Genomic DNA, 18,777 nt, shown 5'->3' with positions numbered 1-18,777 from the left:
ATGGGCAGCTGTACCTGTACACGCCATCCAAGCTCTGTTTGACTCAATGCCCAAGCACATCAAGGCCGTTATTACGGCCAAAGGTGGTTGTTCTGGGTACTGATTTCTCAGGATCTATGCACCCAAATTGCGTGAAAATTTAATAACGTGTCAGCTCTAGTGTAATATATTTGTCCAATGAATATCCATTTATCATCTGCATTTCTTCTTAGTGTAGCAATTTTAATGTCCAGTAGGGTACTAGAAGACTATGTACATTGTTTAAATATGGTGGAACTGTAACCCCCCCCCCCCCTCTCTCTCTCTCTCTCTCTCTCTCTCTCTCTGTGTGTGTGTGTGTGTGTGTGTGTGTGTGTGTGTGTGTGTGTGTGTGTGTGTGTGTGTGAGAGAGAGAGAGAGAGAGAGAGAGAGAGAGGGAGAGAGGGGGAGAGGGGGGGGGGGGGATTGCAGCACTGAAATTTGGGATTATTTCCTTGTCTGTTTCTATCTCGTTTTGCGTCTGTAGTGACTTTGTTATTGATGGGAATTTTAAATCTTAATCTTTTGTGCTTCCTTAATAATTTTTTATTGTTATGAGAATGTTGACAGCTTTGTTGCAATGCTGAGTTTGAATTTTACCTCATTTAAAGGTTTAGGTTGGTAATTCTTAGTCTAGCATTTATACAAATTAATTTTTACAGCTGTGTCCCCAGCAGACTGCAACTATGGTGAAACTCTGAGTACATTACGGTATGCTAACCGTGCTAAGAATATCATTAATAAACCAACAATCAATGAGGATCCTCATGTGAAACTGATTCGAGAATTACGGGATGAAATCACAAAATTACGTGCTCTTCTTGGAAATGAATATGTAAGTACCATATTGTCATTATATTCTTCATTTACTTTGTGTTGTTTTTCATTCCCCCTCACCTCCACCCTTGCTCCCCTCCACTTTGGGAGCTTCTTGCCACTGTATTTTTTCTCTTTGAAACAATACTTCATATAGTAAGGAATAAACCTGGATGGAATACAAATAATGGAAAGAATACAGGTAACATCTCACCATATAGTCAAGGCAGAGAAGTTGGTAGGTTCATAAGACTGAAAATGTTACTAAGCTTTCAGAAAAAGTTTTTCTTGTGAAAAAACAATTACATGCATAGCCAAACTGTCCGGGCTAACTATATTCTAATGTCACTGAAGCGTGACTTTGTGCTTCCATCATCTACGTCATTTTTTTTCTACCCCCATTCACTCCTATTATTGATTAACAAGTATGAGAGTCATTTGGAAAGTAAGAATATTTTCCTACAAAACACATACCATTTGTCCATTTGTGTCATACTTCCATATACTTCTCAAAAAGGTTACACTAGTGTAGAAGACATTCATTTTATCTCCAAACCAGTCTACATTAAAATTGAAGGCATAGTGAAACCTGTAGCAAGATCCAACCAGATCCTCACCAACACTGAAGATCACCGTAACGTGACAAAGAGTGACTTTGCAGTTCTTGCAGGTGGTTTCAATGATGTATACTGTAATGGCCGGCCGCAGTGGTCTCACGGTTCTAGGCGCATAGTCCGGAACCGTGCGACTGCTACGGTCGCAGGTTCGAATCCTGCCTTGGGCATGAATGTGTGTGATGTCCTTAGGTTTAGTTAGGTTTAAGTAGTTCTAAGTTCTAGGGGACTAATGACCACAGCAGTTGAGTCCCATAGTGCTCAGAGCCATTATACCGTAATGAAACAGCCGCAGCGGCAACAACTCTGAAGACAACACTGGGCAAGTTAACAGACACAAATGTTAAATTATTTAAAATACCTCATCACTATGATTTAATTGAATCATCATGTGTAATCGGAGAAATAACCACAGATAACAAGATAATAAGTATTTTAAAACAATTTTCAAACAGTTTAAAAATGTAATGCTTTTAGATATTAAGGAATGTCTCAGTTGCAACCATCAACACTCTGACTAATGCAACTGCTCAAGAACTTGTCATACAAGACATGGTCAAGGCCTAAGTGGATTTGGAAAGTCACTGCTGGCCCAAAAAATACTTAGTATGATAAATAATAAATTATCTTGGGTCAGCAATTTAGAATGTATGTCCCAAAACTCAGAACGAGGTCAGGGAAATGTGTAAGGCTGACCAAGTCTGAAATGTGTCAGACTTGGTCAAAACAAAGAACTTCAGAACACAATACAAAAAACACACTTAAAATAAATAATCAAATGTAAGCCCAATGTAAGCAATGTACCACCTTGCAACAAAAATGAACTACTTTTGTTACATATAAATGTACAATCTGTAAGAAACAAAGTCAGTGGACTACAGTACTTGCTGAAGGAAATCAAGTGTAGAAATAAGCTTATTTGTACCATTTGGCTGCTAACTGGCAACAAGCTACTGTAGACCATATCAACAAAGATATTCAATCATAAACCACACAAACCTGTCTGTTGAAAGACTTTTTGAACCATCTGCCTTGGTTATACACACACAGAAACTCATTATTGCAACAGTTTACCGACCACCAGCTTCTGATGAGGAGATATTCGTAGAAAAACTCTCTGAAATAATCTGCTAATACATGCAATATAAAACATTTAATCACAGGAGACATTAACATAGATGTAAGAGAAAAGAGGAAAACTGTGGTACGCATCCTAAATATCTTAAATTCAATGAATTACTACTGCTTAAATGAAAAACCTACCAGAATGGAGGCATGCATTGGCAGTAAATTAGCTATGTGTGTATTAATCAAGTAGAGTGGGATACCATCAAATTAGGACTATCTGACCAAGATGGCAAATGGCTCAAAATTGAAAATCGAACACTTGATGATGTTAGGATGTTAACTACATATAGAGCTCTCAAGGAAGAGAACATTGAAACAATGAGCAGAGAACGGAGTAGAATAGAATGAGCTGGAATACTGACCATTGACAAAGATATAAATCAAAGCTTTTCTGCATTCATATCCAACATAAAAAATATATTAGACAGTAACTGCCCTATTATTACTAATAGATATAGCCCCAGCAATATGAGTAAACCACAACATACAACAAAGTGGTAAACTCCACACCTCAATGAAATCAGAATCTTTATACTCATCCTGAAGTGCACAATTGAAGGCACTCAAGAAAACAAGAGTAGATATATAAACTTAAGATAAAGATACAAATCGGAAATTAAAGTAGGAAAAACGAAAGCAAATGAAGAGTATATTTTAAATTCTAAAACATGAGATAAACACGGGAAAGGAAGAAAACAGTAACAAACTTAATTGTAACACACTCAGTGAGCACTTCATAAATTCAGTAAATCTCCATGTACCAAAAAGTGACGATTTAACTGATGCAGAATCTTTTCATTTGCAGTCACGGAATAAAACAGATAAAAAGATTTAACTGGAGTAAAATAACTGCTACAGATGTAAATAACTCCATAAACAAGCTGAACAACTCTAGAACAGAAGACTACCATGGATTCAGTAATTTTGTAATAAAGGTTATGATTAAGGAAATTAGAACTACTCTACTCTACCTTGCAAATAAAATCCTTGATGATGGCATTTTCCCAGATTGCCTTAAAACTATGGTTACACTCCCTATATACAAAAAGGCTGACAGAGAGATACCAGATAGCTATAGGCCAAAATCAGTTGTCCCCCTACTGCCCAAAATCATAGAGAGCTGTTCACATGCACAGATCTACATGTATTTTGAGAGCAATGAATTATTTAATGACAGCCAGTTTGGATTTTGAACTAATCAGACAACCATAAAATCTATTGAAAGCTTGATAACTGAAATCCACAGAACTTTTGAAAGGAAACTGACCACCTGTGCAACACACATAGACTTAAGCAAAGCATTTGATTCAGTATCGCACAAGATAATTTTTAAAAAAATAGAATATTATGGTATTGCAGACAAAATACTTACTCAAATTAAATCATATCTAAATAACAGGCAACAGTTGGTGGATGTGAACAATGAAAGGTCAGAACTAAATGAAAATTAAGAGAGGAATTCCACAGGGCTCCATTTGTGGACCCTTCCTCTTTATTGTCTATGTTAACTACTTTTCAAAGTATATAGCCTGCAAAAATGTCTTATATACCGATAATATGACCATGAGCTTCACAGGTGAGAGTATGCAAGAGGTGGTACATAAAATGAATAAACCTATTGAAAAAATGTAGGGTGTCATATATTGTTAACCAGTTACGTATAAACAACAGAAAAACTGAGGAAATTTATTTTAATCTGAAGGTATGGAAAGAAGAGAATCACAGTGTCAAACTATTGGGACTAACGATGGACCAAAGGCTCTCATGGGATGACCATATGCTGTGAGTAAAAGTTTATTGATGCTTTGCTACTATGCGATCTTTCAGTCACAGCTACAATACGAGATTCTGTTATGGGGTAATTCAACAGGCATAAACTGTGTGTTCAAATGGAAAAAAAGGCACCCCACCTCCTCTTAACTGTAAGTTGCACCTTGACCTGAAATATTTTATAATTATAAATCTTGAGAATTATAACTCTAAAAAAATTCTCTGATAATGGAGATATACAAACAAATAAATCGTGTATTATCAGTCATGGGGTAGATTCCTCTGAATGGAATGAGATACCGCCAAATTCTTTGGGTTTAAAGACCTTAACTAATAGTACTCTGGTAAATGTAATTAACATTTAAAAAATAGGGTATCTAATCCTAGTTTATTATTTAAATTTACAAGGATTGGGTCCAAGAGAAACCAGTAAGGGGCACTCCAGCCTATTAAACTTAATGACCCTCCCAAGTCTCTATATGTACAACTGCTTAATATACATATAAGAAAATATACAACAACCTATGCAGAGAGTGAATTTACATTTGCACAGCACCAGAAACAACTGCATGCTTGATATACTGTATTCTAGGCTGTCACTGACACACAACAGTCACAAACACCCATGTCTAAAGTTATATAGTAAACTGCCACAATCAGTCAAAACCCTCACCATCTTTAAATTTAAGGAGGTATTAGACACATGGTTTAAAAATAAAGCATACTACTCAATTGAAGAATATCTTGCAAGTAATTTGGAAGGAATGTGTAAACAATGAAATAATTTACCTATCATTTACTAAGTGTGTAAAACTGTATAATTAATTCTTGAATGTAAACTATTTAATGATTATTACTGAAATCTTGTGATCAGTAAGAAGTTTATGTATTTATGTGTTATGTAAAAAGATGATGTGTGTAAAATGTAAAAAACAAAGATTCCAAGACTTACCAAGCGGGAAAGTGCCGGTACACAGGTACAATAAATAAAACACACACACATAATTTCTAGCTTTCGCAACCGATGGTTGCTTCTTCAGGAAAGAGGGAAGGAGAGGGAAAGACGAAAGGATGTAGGTTTTAAGGGAGAGGGTAAGGAGTCATTCCAATCCTGGGAGCAGAAAGACTTACCTTAGGGGGAAAAAAGGACAGGTGTACACTCGCGCGCGCGCACACACACACACACACACACACACACACACACACACACACACATCTCCATCCGCACATACACAGACACAAGCAGGCATTTGTAAAGGCAAAGAGTTCAGGCAGAGATGTCAGTCGAGGCGGAAGTACAGAGGCAAAGAAGTTGTTGAAAGGTAGGTGAGGTACGAGCGGCGGCAACTTGAAATTAGTGGAGGTTGAGGCCTGGTGGATATCGAGAAGAGAGGATATACTGAAGGGCAAATTCCTATCTCCGGAGTTCTGACAGGTTGGTGTTGTGGGAAGTATCCAGATAATTCGGACGGTGTAACACTGTGCCAAGATGTGCTGGCCGTGCACTAAGGCATGTTTAGCCATGGGGTGATCCTCATTACCAACAAACACTGTCTGCCCGTGTCCATTCATGGGAATGGACAGTTTGTTGCTGGTCATTCCCACATAGAAAGCTTCACAGTGTAGGCAGGTCAGTTGGTAAATCACGTGGGTGCTTTCACACATGGCTCTGCATGTGATCGTGTACACCTTCTGGGTTACAGGACTGGAGTAGGTGGTGGTGGGAGGGTGCATGGGACAGGTTTTACACTGGGGGCGGTTACAAGGGTAGGAGCCAGAGGGTAGAGAGGGTGATTTGGGGATTTCGCAGGGATGAACTAAGAGGTTACGAAGGTTAGGTGGATGGCGGAAAGACACTCATGGTGGAGTGGGGAGGATTTCATGAAGGATGGATCTCATTTCAGGGCAGGATTTGAGGAAGTCGTATCCCTGCTGGAGAGCCACATTCAGAGTCTGATCCAGTCCCGGAAAGTATCCTGTCACAAGTGGGGCACTTTCAATTGGGAAAGTTTGTTATTGGTTGGTGTGAGAAGAAATCATGTGAAAAGTTACTAAATGCCTTCTCTATACATTACCTAGAACAGATAGTTGAGAACCCCAGTCCATGATGGAAATGGATTGGATCTAATGGTAACAAATAGATCTGACCTCTTTGAGGATGTCAACATCAAAACTAGTATCGGTGACCGTGACGTGGTTGTGGCAACAGTGATAACCAAAGTACAATGGACGTCTTTAACAAGTAGAAAAAAATATATGTTCAGTTAAGTAGATTGAAAAGCAGTAGTTTCATATCTGAATGAGGAACTTGAAACTTGCAGCATAGGGTAGGAGCATGTAGAGGGACTACGGCTCAACATTAAAAGAGTGTTGGTCATGCTCTGCATAGATATGTTCCCAGTAGGACTGTTCATAATGGGAGGGAACCTCCATGGTATACAGTCACTAAAAAGAAACTTCTGAAGAAACAGACTACTGCATAACAAGTTTAAAACAATCCATAGGATTATAGATAGAGAGATACTGAATGAAACATGTTTAGCTGTGAAAAGAGCAATGCATGAAGCCTTCAGAGACTACCATAGCAGAGTATAGTCAGCTAATATTCCACAAAACCCAAAGAAATTCGTTTCGTTTGTGAAGGCTGTTAGTGGCACCAAAATTAGTGTTCAGGCACTCAGGAATGAGGCAGGAACTGAAACTGAGGGTAGCAAAGCAAAAGTTGAAATGCTCAACTCCATTTTCAAATGTTCCTGCGTAAAAGAAAACCTGGGAAAATTGCCTCATTTCAATCCTTGTACCACTGCAAAGGTGACTGAAATAGTGTTACTGTCAGTGGTGTTGAGAAACAGCTGAAATTGTTAAAATTGAACAAAGCTCTAGGGTCTAACGAAATCCCTATCAGACTCTATGCTGACTTTGCAGCTTATTTAGTACCTTTCCTAATTGTAATCTGTCACAGATCCCATGAACAAAAAACTGTGCCTTGTAGTTGGAAGAAAACACAGATTGTGCACGTTTACAAGAAGGGTAGTAGAGGTGATCCACAAAACTACCACATAATATCCGTGACAACAATTTGTTGTAGAATCTTTGAACAAATTCTGAGCTCAAATGTAATAAGGTATCTTGAACAGAATGACCTCCTCCATGCCAACCAGCATATTTTCCGAAAACATCGATCATGTGTAGCTCAGCTCAAACTTTTCTCACATGACATACTGAAAGCTTTGGATCAAGGCAGTCAGCAGATGCAGTATTTCATGATTTCCAAAAAGCATGTGACTCAGTACCACATCTAAGCTTATTGTCAAAAGAACAGCTATCTGATGTATCAAACGAAATTTATTACTGGACTGAGGACTTTTTGGTAGGAAGGATGCACCAGGTAATCTTGTATGGAGAATCATCATTAGGTGTAGAAGTAACTTTGGATGCACTCCAGAAAATTGTGTTGGGAGCCTTGCTGCTCATGCTGCATTTTAATCACCAGTACTCTTTATTTGTACTGTTACTCCCTAAGTAGGACTGTTAAATCGGACTGTAGTCTCTGAGAACTGTAATGAGGTGACTGCAGGCACAGAACTGAACTTTCCAACTTCCAGACTGTAACTGTGCATCCTTGGCGCATAGTTTTTCATGCCTTTAGGCTGAAGAATGTCCTTGTCTGCCAGTATAAGCCAGAAGTAATGTAGTCCACAGTTGACAGTGCTCCCTTTGGTGGGTGTCTGCAGTATCAATAGATGAATACAATGCGCAGCAGGTCATGGTGCAGAAGCAGAAAATGGTCTGATGTGGTAAGAGCCATATGGAGGCAGCTGCTAGGAACTGAGAGGCACTAGGCCTGTGTTTTGCTGTGTTTGTTGTGTACCCTTAAGCCTGATACACAACACTATTCCTTTTCTTTCCTCCAGTTTAATTTTTTAAATAAATTTGGTATTTTTTAAATTTGTGTATTAGCTTTCCACTTTTATTACACTTTCATGATGTTTTATCAGTAATTTCAGTCTTGCTTATTACCATATCTTTCACTTTTAAGTTCTCTGGTTTTCAAATCTTGTTCAGTGAATGCAGCAACAGTCAATCTTCCCTTCTCATCCCCTCCAGTAAGTCTCACCTGACCCAGTGTTCTGGGTGACTTTTCCCTAATTCTTCCAATTTTGTAAACCTCAACATTTGTCTTCCTTCATCCATCTTCATTTCCGTTCACCCCTTCTGCAGAAGGAGCTAATGGCTACAGAAGCTTGCACATTTCCACATTCTTTATATGTGTTTTTTCTTGCCATCACTTAGCAGGTATTTTATTTGAGTCAGTCTACCCATGTCCCATGAAGATTATGAATGTGATACCCAGATTTATTTTTATGGCACCCTTAAAAGTACAGTGGAACTAATATTTCTTACTCCTTTAAAAATATTAATGTGTATAAAGTAGACATTTTTTTTGCTGTAGCTTGTTTTAATAAAAGCATACATTATTATTTTCAGACAACTGAATCGCAACCACAGGTATTAGCACAGCTTCACCAAAAAGAAGTACAGGAGAAGGTGCTGACAGAAGAATGGGCGGAAAAATGGCGTGAAACGCAAAAGATCCTTCAAGAGCAGAAAGCACTTGGTTTAAGAAAGTCTGGTCTGGGAGTTGTCCTTGATTCTGATATGCCTCATCTTGTTGGCATTGATGATAATGTTCTTAGCACAGGTGTCACATTGTATCACCTAAAGGTCAGTAAAATAGAGACATGTTGTTCAGTAACGAGTGATGTATATAGTGAGAATGAGGAAATAACTTTGGTTTAATATGTATTTCTGTTTATGTCTTCCCAAAGGAAAGTATTGTGCAAATTCAAAAGTGATCATTTTGTTCTGTATTATTCTTTTTACTTACATTATGCTATCAACCATAATACATACTAGAAAATTAAAATATATTTATGACTGTGAGGAAGAAGGGGGTGGTGGGTGTGTAATGTATCTAAATGTGAACATTCAAAAGTCCACACACTTTCCAAGTAAAATGATTTTTAGCATGCCAGTCACGTCAGTTTGCTGTTATTCATTGAATGAACAGTTCAGCTCTTGTTGTTAGCCCAATTACTTTTAATGCTGATATTTCCCCCCACATTTTTCTTCAGTTATACCATATCACACATAGTATATTGGCCAGCCTGTGGATAGTGGTCGCGTACAATACTGGAATGTGATTTACTTAAAAGAAGGTGAATGTTTGTGTAAGAGATGGAATAAAACGTATCTGGATATGTGACTTCTGAAATTTTCCCGGCGTATTTGTTCTTCTAATAATTTCCGGGTATGGAGCCGGATCACGTCGACATTCTGCCACGATATTTCGGCCCAGAGACGTCCGGCCATCATCAGGTGAGTACACAACTACTGAAGAGCCCAGGTGCAGTCGCAGTATTTATGCCGATTCTCTCGCACGTGTTGACATGCGCGGCATAGCCGAGTTGTACATGCTGCCCTCGGTGGTGAAAGTAAAAGATCATCTGGTCATTGAGTATCGAATGACGCTGTCTATTCCGCTGTGAATGTATAATTTTAATAACAGGATTCCAATTTTTATCCAGTTGAAAGCCGTTGTCACGATTTATAAGATTATCGGCAAGAAGTATTTCCACTGATTCCTTGATTACGGAATCCCAAAATCCGGAAACCGGAGCTAAAATTTTTGTTCCATTGTATTCCATTGAATGTCCCAATGAAATACAGTGCTCTGCTACTGCCGATTTTGACGGTTGCCGCAGACGGGTGTATCTTTCATGTTCTGTATATCGTTCATGGACAGTTCTTGTCGTCTGGCCAATATATGCAGAGCCACATTCACAGGGAATTTTGTAGATGCCTGCTTTCTTCAGTTGTAAATCGTCTTTAACGGATCCAACCAGGGCCCGGTTCTTTGCTGGTGTACGGAAGATAACCTTGATTTTATTCTTCCTCAGTAATCGGCCTATTTTCGACGACACATTCCCGGCGTATGGAAGAAACACAGTTGATTTAAAGTCGTCATCAGCGTCCTCAGTGCGCTGCTTCTTGTTATGACAGTTGCGCATGGCCTTTCTTATTTGGCGTGAAGTGTAGCCATTCTCTTTAAAAACCTTCTCCAAGTGTTCTAATTCTGCGTGGAGGTTTTCATCGTCCGATATTACATGCACTCGATGTATTAAAGTACTGAGAACACCGGCTGTTTGTGCTGGGTGGGGGCAGCTTGACGCCTGGAGATACAGATCTGTGTGAGTCGGTTTCCTGTACACAGAATGTCCTAATGACCTATCATTTTTACGGCATACTAGCACGTCTAGAAATGGTAAAGTGCCATCTTTTTCAATCTCCATCGTGAATTTGATGTTCTCATGTAAAGAGTTTAAATGATGAAGGAATTGCTCCAGTTCCTGTCTGCCATGAGGCCATACAACAAAAGTATCATCTACGTACCGCCAGAAGACCGTAGGCTTTAAGACAGCAGACTCAAGTGCTTTCTCCTCAAAGTCCTCCATAAAGAGATTAGCTACCACAGGGGACAAAGGGCTCCCCATGGCGACGCCGTCTGTTTGTTCAAAGAATTCGTCATTGAATAAAAAGTACGTTGAGGAGAGTATATGTTCAAACAAGGCCGTCATTTCTGCACTGAATAAGTTACCAATAAGATGTAACGATTCCATTAAAGGCACTTTGGTAAATAGTGAGACCACATCAAAGCTGACTAATAAATCCGAGCTGCTAAGCTTAACTTCCTTCAAACGACTGACAAAATCCTCGGAATTACGTATATGGTGGCAACACTTACCCACATACGGCTTTAGTAGTGAGGCCAGATATTTTGCTGTAGAATAGGTGGCAGCACCAATATTACTCACTATTAATCGTAGTGGGGCACCATCCTTGTGTATCTTGGGAAGACCGTAGAGTCTTGGTGGTACTGCATTGTGTGGTCTCAATCTCTTGATAACTTGTTCAGGTAGAGAACAGTCGTTCAAAAGGGTAGCAGTTTTCCTTGATATTCGGCTTGTTGGGTCCTTTTCAATTCTGCGGTACGTGGAATCATTTAGATGACAATATATCTTCTCGTTGTAGGCTTCCCTTGTCAGAAGAACTGTGGCGTTACCCTTATCCGCAGGCAGTACATTCACAGCGGAATAGACAGCGTCATTCGATACTCAATGACTAGATGATCTTCTACTTTCACCACCGAGGGCAGCACGTACAATTCGGCTATGCCGCGCATGTCAACACGTGCGCGAGAATCGGCATAAATACCGCGACTGCACCTGGGCTCTTCAGTAGTTGTGTACTCACCTGATGATGGTCGGACGTCTCTGGGCCGAAATATCGTGGCAGAATGTCGACGGGATCTGGCTGCATACCCGGAAATTATTAGAAGAACAAATACGCCACGAAAATTTCAGAAGTCACATCAAATACCTTTACGGGGAGGAGATGGTTCAGGATATCCACGTACTGGATAAATTATGTGAGAAAAGAGCGAGGTTGCTGTGTTCACTAAATTTTTTACAGAAATGTAGAAACAATAACTTGATTCCAATTTTCGCCAGAGTTGTTCATTTTATTAATAGTGTGGCCACCAACAATATAAAATTCAAGGCGAGTCTGTCTTTATTAAGAGAATGAATCCGTTATACGCGTCGTGAGTTAGACGCTGTTGCCAGGAATTTATATTATTTACATCTGAAGATTGCAGCAAGATGTTCTTCCCTTAGCTGGGACTGGATTGACGGTGTAACTTGGGCCAAGGCAGACTGGGCACACTGGAACAGTACGAACAGGCAAAGTGCGAAGTTTAGCCAACTCGTAACACGAAAACCGCAAGAAGCTATCTCTGGACAATCCGTGGTGAACCTTACAGAGAAATCGTTTGACGATGCGACGATGTCAGTGCTTGCGAAAGGTTTAAACTTCACCCCTACTCCTGCTTCACTGCCTTTAACGGATTTCATCAGTTCCATTGAGGAAGCCATTAGACGTCTCCCTGCAGATAATGCAGATTAAATTCGACGTGAATCTTGCTGAACATTGTTGAAATGTGCGCCACAACGGAGTAACATCTCACCAGCTGAAAGAGCTGCTCTCCGCAGCCTCAGAGAAGATACTAGCACAGTCGTACTGCCTGCGGATAAGGATAACGCCACAGTTCTTCTGACAAGGGAAGCCTACAACGAGAAGATATATTGTCAGCTAAATGATTCCACGTACCGAAGAATTGAAAAGGACCCAACAAGCCGAATATCAAGGAAAACTGCTACCCTTTTGAACGACTGTTCTCTACCTGAACAAGTTATCAAGAGATTGAGACCACACAGTGCAGTACCACCAAGACTCTACGGTCTTCCCAAGATACACAAGGATGGTGCCCCACTACGATTAATAGTGAGTAATATTGGTGCTGCCACCTATTCTACAGCAAAATATCTGGCCTCACTACTAAAGCCGTATGTGGGTAAGTGTTGCCACCATATACGTAATTCCGAGGATTTTGTCAGTCGTTTGAAGGAAGTTAAGCTTAGCAGCTCGGATTTATTAGTCAGCTTTGATGTGGTCTCACTATTTACCAAAGTGCCTTTAATGGAATCGTTACATCTTATTGGTAACTTATTCAGTGCAGAAATGACGGCCTTGTTTGAACATATACTCTCCTCAACGTACTTTTTATTCAATGACGAATTCTTTGAACAAACAGACGGAGTCGCCATGGGGAGCCCTTTGTCCCCTGTGGTAGCTAATCTCTTTATGGAGGACTTTGAGGAGAAAGCACTTGAGTCTGCTGTCTTAAAGCCTACGGTCTTCTGGCGGTACGTAGATGATACTTTTGTTGTATGGCCTCATGGCAGACAGGAACTGGAGCAATTCCTTCATCATTTAAACTCTTTACATGAGAACATCAAATTCACGATGGAGATTGAAAAAGATGGCACTTTACCATTTCTAGACGTGCTAGTATGCCGTAAAAATGATAGGTCATTAGGACATTCTGTGTACAGGAAACCGACTCACACAGATCTGTATCTCCAGGCGTCAAGCTGCCCCCACCCAGCACAAACAGCCGGTGTTCTCAGTACTTTAATACATCGAGCGCATGTAATATCGGACGATGAAAACCTCCACGCAGAATTAGAACACTTGGAGAAGGTTTTTAAAGAGAATGGCTACACTTCACGCCAAATAAGAAAGGCCATGCGCAACTGTCATAACAAGAAGCAGCGCACTGAGGACGCTGATGACGACTTTAAATCAACTGTGTTTCTTCCATACGCCGGGAATGTGTCGTCGAAAATAGGCCGATTACTGAGGAAGAATAAAATCAAGGTTATCTTCCGTACACCAGCAAAGAACCGGGCCCTGGTTGGATCCGTTAAAGACGATTTACAACTGAAGAAAGCAGGCATCTACAAAATTCCCTGTGAATGTGGCTCTGCATATATTGGCCAGACGACAAGAACTGTCCATGAACGATATACAGAACATGAAAGATACACCCGTCTGCGGCAACCGTCAAAATCGGCAGTAGCAGAGCACTGTATTTCATTGGGACATTCAATGGAATACAATGGAACAAAAATTTTAGCTCCGGTTTCCGGATTTTGGGATTCCGTAATCAAGGAATCAGTGGAAATACTTCTTGCCGATAATCTTATAAATCGTGACAACGGCTTTCAACTGGATAAAAATTGGAATCCTGTTATTAAAATTATACATTCACAGCGGAATAGACAGCGTCATTCGATACTAAATGACTAGATGATCTTTTACTTTCACCACTGAGGGCAGCATGTACAACTCGGCTATGCCGCGCATGTCAACACGTGCGAGAGAATCGGCATAAATACCGCGACTGCACCTTGGGCTCTTCAGTAGTTGTGTACTCACCTGATGATGGTCGGATGTCTCTGGGCCGAAATATCGTGGCAGAATGTCGACGGGATCCGGCTGCATACCCGGAAATTATTAGAAGTATCTGGATATGGTGATAAGATTCAAGAAAAATGAGGAGGATATCTCTCTTCTATTGTTGCTTACAGTCAAGACAATATCGGTGAACATGAACAAAGCAGATGATTTAGAATCTGCTTGCATAAAGAGGGCCCTCTTACTGGGTGGCTCATGAGTTAGGCTCATATGACTGAGTGTCATATGATGATGAACTAATTTATCTTAGTAGAGAGATTTAGCTGAGGCAGCATTTATAGCATACAGTATTAGCAATGTTTTATTGCTATAAGATTTTTGCACAATAGATTGAGTGGAGACAGTTGTGAATGACTACTTGAAATCTATTCACTCTACCTAACTTGATTTTATGTTTAGTCTTAAATCAGTTTGTGGTTTGTTTCACAAGTTCACAGTTGATTCTTACTCATAACAATGAGCAATTAAGCAAATGCAATAATGTTAAGAAAGAAACTTGGAGGAGTTGTCTTGAAGTATTTTGCTCCAAGTAGTTGCTTTAACAGTGTTTCATCACACAGTTGCCTTTATTCTATCCAATCTATAAGTGTATAGTCATGAAACAGAAATAATAATTATTTTGTAGGAGGGTGAGACATTAATTGGTACGGAGGATGCACCCACGCAGCAAGATATTGTTCTGGATGGAGTTGGGGTTGAAGCAGAACACTGCAGTGTTCAGTTGAAGGATGGTGTAGCTACTCTCATTCCAAAGCATTCAGCGCAGTGCTGGGTCAACACAGTTCTGGTTGACAAACCAACTAGACTGTCGCAGGGTGAGATAAATTGCCTCTTTCTTGCTTTCATTCAGCAATCATTTGTTAATCTTGGACTTAGCTCACTTTTATATATCATTACACTGTGTTAAAATTTTAGTCTAGTATTTGACAAAGGCCCAATATACAACTCCTCTTCGAACAAAGATAGAAATGAATACTACATATTGTCCAGATACAAACCTTCTCACCAGGTAATAAAGTTATATGCTATCCTGATTATGTTATCACTGCTTTCTTGACCAACAAATCCCAAAATTATTAATTTAGAATCAAAATCTGTGTGTTGTCTTCATCAATATAATGGTAATTGGAAATGCAATGCTTGGGCATATCACATATTTACTAGGCCGAAGAAGCCAAATTTCAGCATTTGCCTACTTGTATTGCTTCTTATGTCAGCTGCTTGAGTTATTTATTTATATAATTAATGTAGTACCAGATCATCCTACATGGTCCCTAGACCTCAAATAAAATAACATTGTGATTGACAAACGGTAGTGACTGGAAACTTTGTTGCTGGCTGGTATGCAGCATGACAGTTGCTGATGGGATTGATAGTTGAGCACACACTACACATTAAAAAAGTAGATGTTTTCTTTTAAGCTCCAAGAAAACATCTGCTTACAGATTGTTGTCGTTGGCTTTTTTGTCAGGTGTGAGGAGGGCAGTAATGGTGGTGACAGTAGTAGCAGCAGAAGCTAACCACATGTTAAAAGGTGAATAGCACTCATAAGATGAGTGTCCAGTGATACTTAGTGAACGTTGCTAGTTCAAAGTTATCTTTAAAAGCAGAAAAATGATTGTGAGACCCGAACATAACTGAAGTCTTAGTACAATAGACTATATCACCAATGTATGCTTGTAAATTACATTGTGAATCTTTTGCCCTGCTGCCTGTAGGGTCACTACAACTGCTCCTACTATCAAGAAAATAATGGGTTACTCATTGTTAGTTTTCATTACACATTCATTCCCCCTCGCTGTAATTATTTGCTCCTTTATTCCACCCATGGCACCGTGCAACTCTCTTGATAAATTTTGCTTGCTGCATTCCTAGTAAAATGTTGTATTTCTTTCAATGTACATTCTTATTGTCTTTTACACCTGTCCGTCTAAACTCCCCACAAGTAAAATGGCAGTGATATGGTGACAGTCTCAAAAGGGTATGGCTATATTTTTTATCAAGTTCATCTACATCTTAATGTTATTACAGTGGTTTATTCTAAGTCAGGATCTGCAATAAATCACCCCTTTGTACAGCTGGCAACATTCTGTTGCCTGGAGGTAACTGTAGGTGCCTTGTCAAAGACTACTGAATGATAGCAGACATTGTTCATTACACTTAGTGTATCTTTATAATGGGGAGTCCTCCAACCACTGCAGAAAAGTCTTTTCATTCATTTCTTCATCATAGTTGCTTATTTTAATTACTTTAAACAGCATAAAGTTATGTATGAACACAGAATGAATATTTCTGTCTGTAGCAGTGTGTGCATTGGTTTGAAATGCCATGACAGGTAAAACCTGTGTTCCAGGTCGTGACTTGAATGCAGGACCTTGGCTTTCAAGGGTAATATTCTTCCATACTATTCAGCAAGTCATAAATTTAAAAAAACTTATTGGATTCAGCCAGGTAACACTTTCAGTGACCGCCGATATTTCGGCGGGAGAACACCCCACCATTTTCAAGGCAAACTGCTAATGAAGATGGTGGGGTGTTCTCCCGCTGAAATATCGGCGGTCACTGAAAGTGTTACCTGGCTGAATTCCTGGAAGTTATTTGAAAGTTGTATATGCCAGCAGAAACTCAGGTCTCAAGACATGAATTGTCCTCATAGATTTAGTGGGGTACTGGCATAGTTGAAGCTGTGAGGATATACCATGAACCATGCCTGGATAAATTAGTCAGTAACAGCACTGGCCTTGAAATGGAAGGTTCTGGATTTGATTCCCAATATGACACACAGATTTAATATGACATGAACTTTCTATGAACCCAACTGACATATTTTCATATAGGAGAAGCAATACACTAACTCTTCCAGTTGATACTAGCATTTCATAAAAGTAAGATTTCAGAACTCCCTACAGCTACAGATGAAGGTGGCTGTCAATAGCAAAATGCTGTTGTCTGTGTTAATGTATTTTATTATTGATGACAATTTCAGTGAAGCAGCATGGATTTTTATTTTTATTCCACATTAAGAATATTACAATACAGGCTGATGTAAAGATTTTTATGTTCTGTTTATCAAATGTGATAGTTGATAAAGGTTTATCCCGTCAGCAGCTCTATATAGTTGTGAAATGTGATTTTTTGAAATATGTATGAGCTGTGGGGTACCATCTGCACAAAATTTATTGGAAATGTCATGACAGCAGTTAACTTCCTCTGCAGTGTTTTTATAGTAATTTTTAGGATCTGTAACATCACAGTACTTTTCATTTCTTATATCAGATGTTAGAAAAATATTAATCATCTCATTTAAAAGTAGCTGCACATGTCTTCTGGTTGATAGAGTTTTAATTGCTAACCTATTGCAAAATATTAATGCTTATCTGTACTATCATTAGCCAAAAAACCTTAATTTGATATCTTAAAGAGATTATGAAATGTTTGGGATCTATACTTTAGGCAACTCACACCTTTGATAAGTATGACACTGCATCTGTGATATTCTCTTTTTTATGCGACCCTGAATAAAATTTAAAAACTTCTGTAATGTGATGTATATTTCAAATGGGGGCTGTGACTATCTAAATAAATTGCTTACAAAAGAGAAATGTAAAACATATCAATGAATCTAGCTTAGTACACTAGGTGACAACATTGAGTCAAATGTGGTACGATATGTTACCATGTATAAAATGTATTTACTCCAGATTGGAGTGATATTCTACTTTCCTTTCAGCTATAAAAACAATTCTGGTATGTAAGCCACATTCCATATGCAGTCGCAATGACCTACAAAAGACTCTGAATTAAGTGCAATGGATTACTTGAGCATCGTAACAACTTATAAACAGTTAACTTATTATCAAGCTCCAATGGTAGCCTACAAAGTCCCTCAGTATTTGGCTCTCCTCTCTCTGCCCTTTATAAGTAACATGCCAGACAAAGCTATGCATGTATCAGGTGCAATTTTAATGAAAATGCTGTGAGACAAAGCAGCCATTTGAATGCACTTTATTAACTTCCTTATGTCTTGACCACACTTTTATTATTTCCAAAAACACCTTATGCATTTTGACATTGCATTGTTTTCAAAGGCTGTAAAATACAACACAGAACTGGTATCAGAAGATATAAAAACGCCTCTTAACACCAGAAGATTTCCAACCAGTGTTAAACTACAAATTATTTTAAGGTTATTAGTATAGTTGTCACCAACTTAAAAGTCTAGTAGCTGTGAAATCATTGGTTTGAATCTCGACGATAGTAACTTGTGGTTTTGTTTGCGAACATTTCATATTTATTAACAAATGGTAACATTAGTTAACAAGTATTGGACCATAGCTTTTTATAAAAATAACGTCTTTCTATTTCTAATTAGTAAGTGCATGGTGCAATTAGAGAATTAGAGAAGAGAATCAAGTGAGACACTCAGCAAGCAGACAGAGAGAAACTTTTGAAGAAACAAGAACACAGAATGAACTAATTAAAGTTGCAATGA

The 18,777-nt window shown here is 39.0% G+C and overlaps 1 protein-coding gene across 2 annotated transcripts in view; it reads left to right on the top strand.

The window, feature by feature from the left end:
• Window positions 1-18,777, top strand: part of LOC126335375 (kinesin-like protein Klp98A) — a 386,747-nt gene that overhangs the window by 257,258 nt on the left and 110,712 nt on the right. For both annotated transcript variants that reach the window (XM_049998589.1, XM_049998598.1), the window contains exons 8-10: window positions 681-853; window positions 8,835-9,071; window positions 14,911-15,100. In XM_049998589.1, the coding sequence (XP_049854546.1) occupies window positions 681-853; window positions 8,835-9,071; window positions 14,911-15,100 (600 nt within the window). The remainder of the gene's footprint in view (window positions 1-680; window positions 854-8,834; window positions 9,072-14,910; window positions 15,101-18,777) is intronic.

The sequence above is a fragment of the Schistocerca gregaria genome, chromosome 1, assembly GCF_023897955.1.
Source record: "Schistocerca gregaria isolate iqSchGreg1 chromosome 1, iqSchGreg1.2, whole genome shotgun sequence".
NCBI classification, from domain to species: domain Eukaryota; kingdom Metazoa; phylum Arthropoda; class Insecta; order Orthoptera; family Acrididae; genus Schistocerca; species Schistocerca gregaria.
Note: the sequence above shows the minus strand (reverse complement) of the source record. Positions and strands in the feature narration are given on the sequence as shown.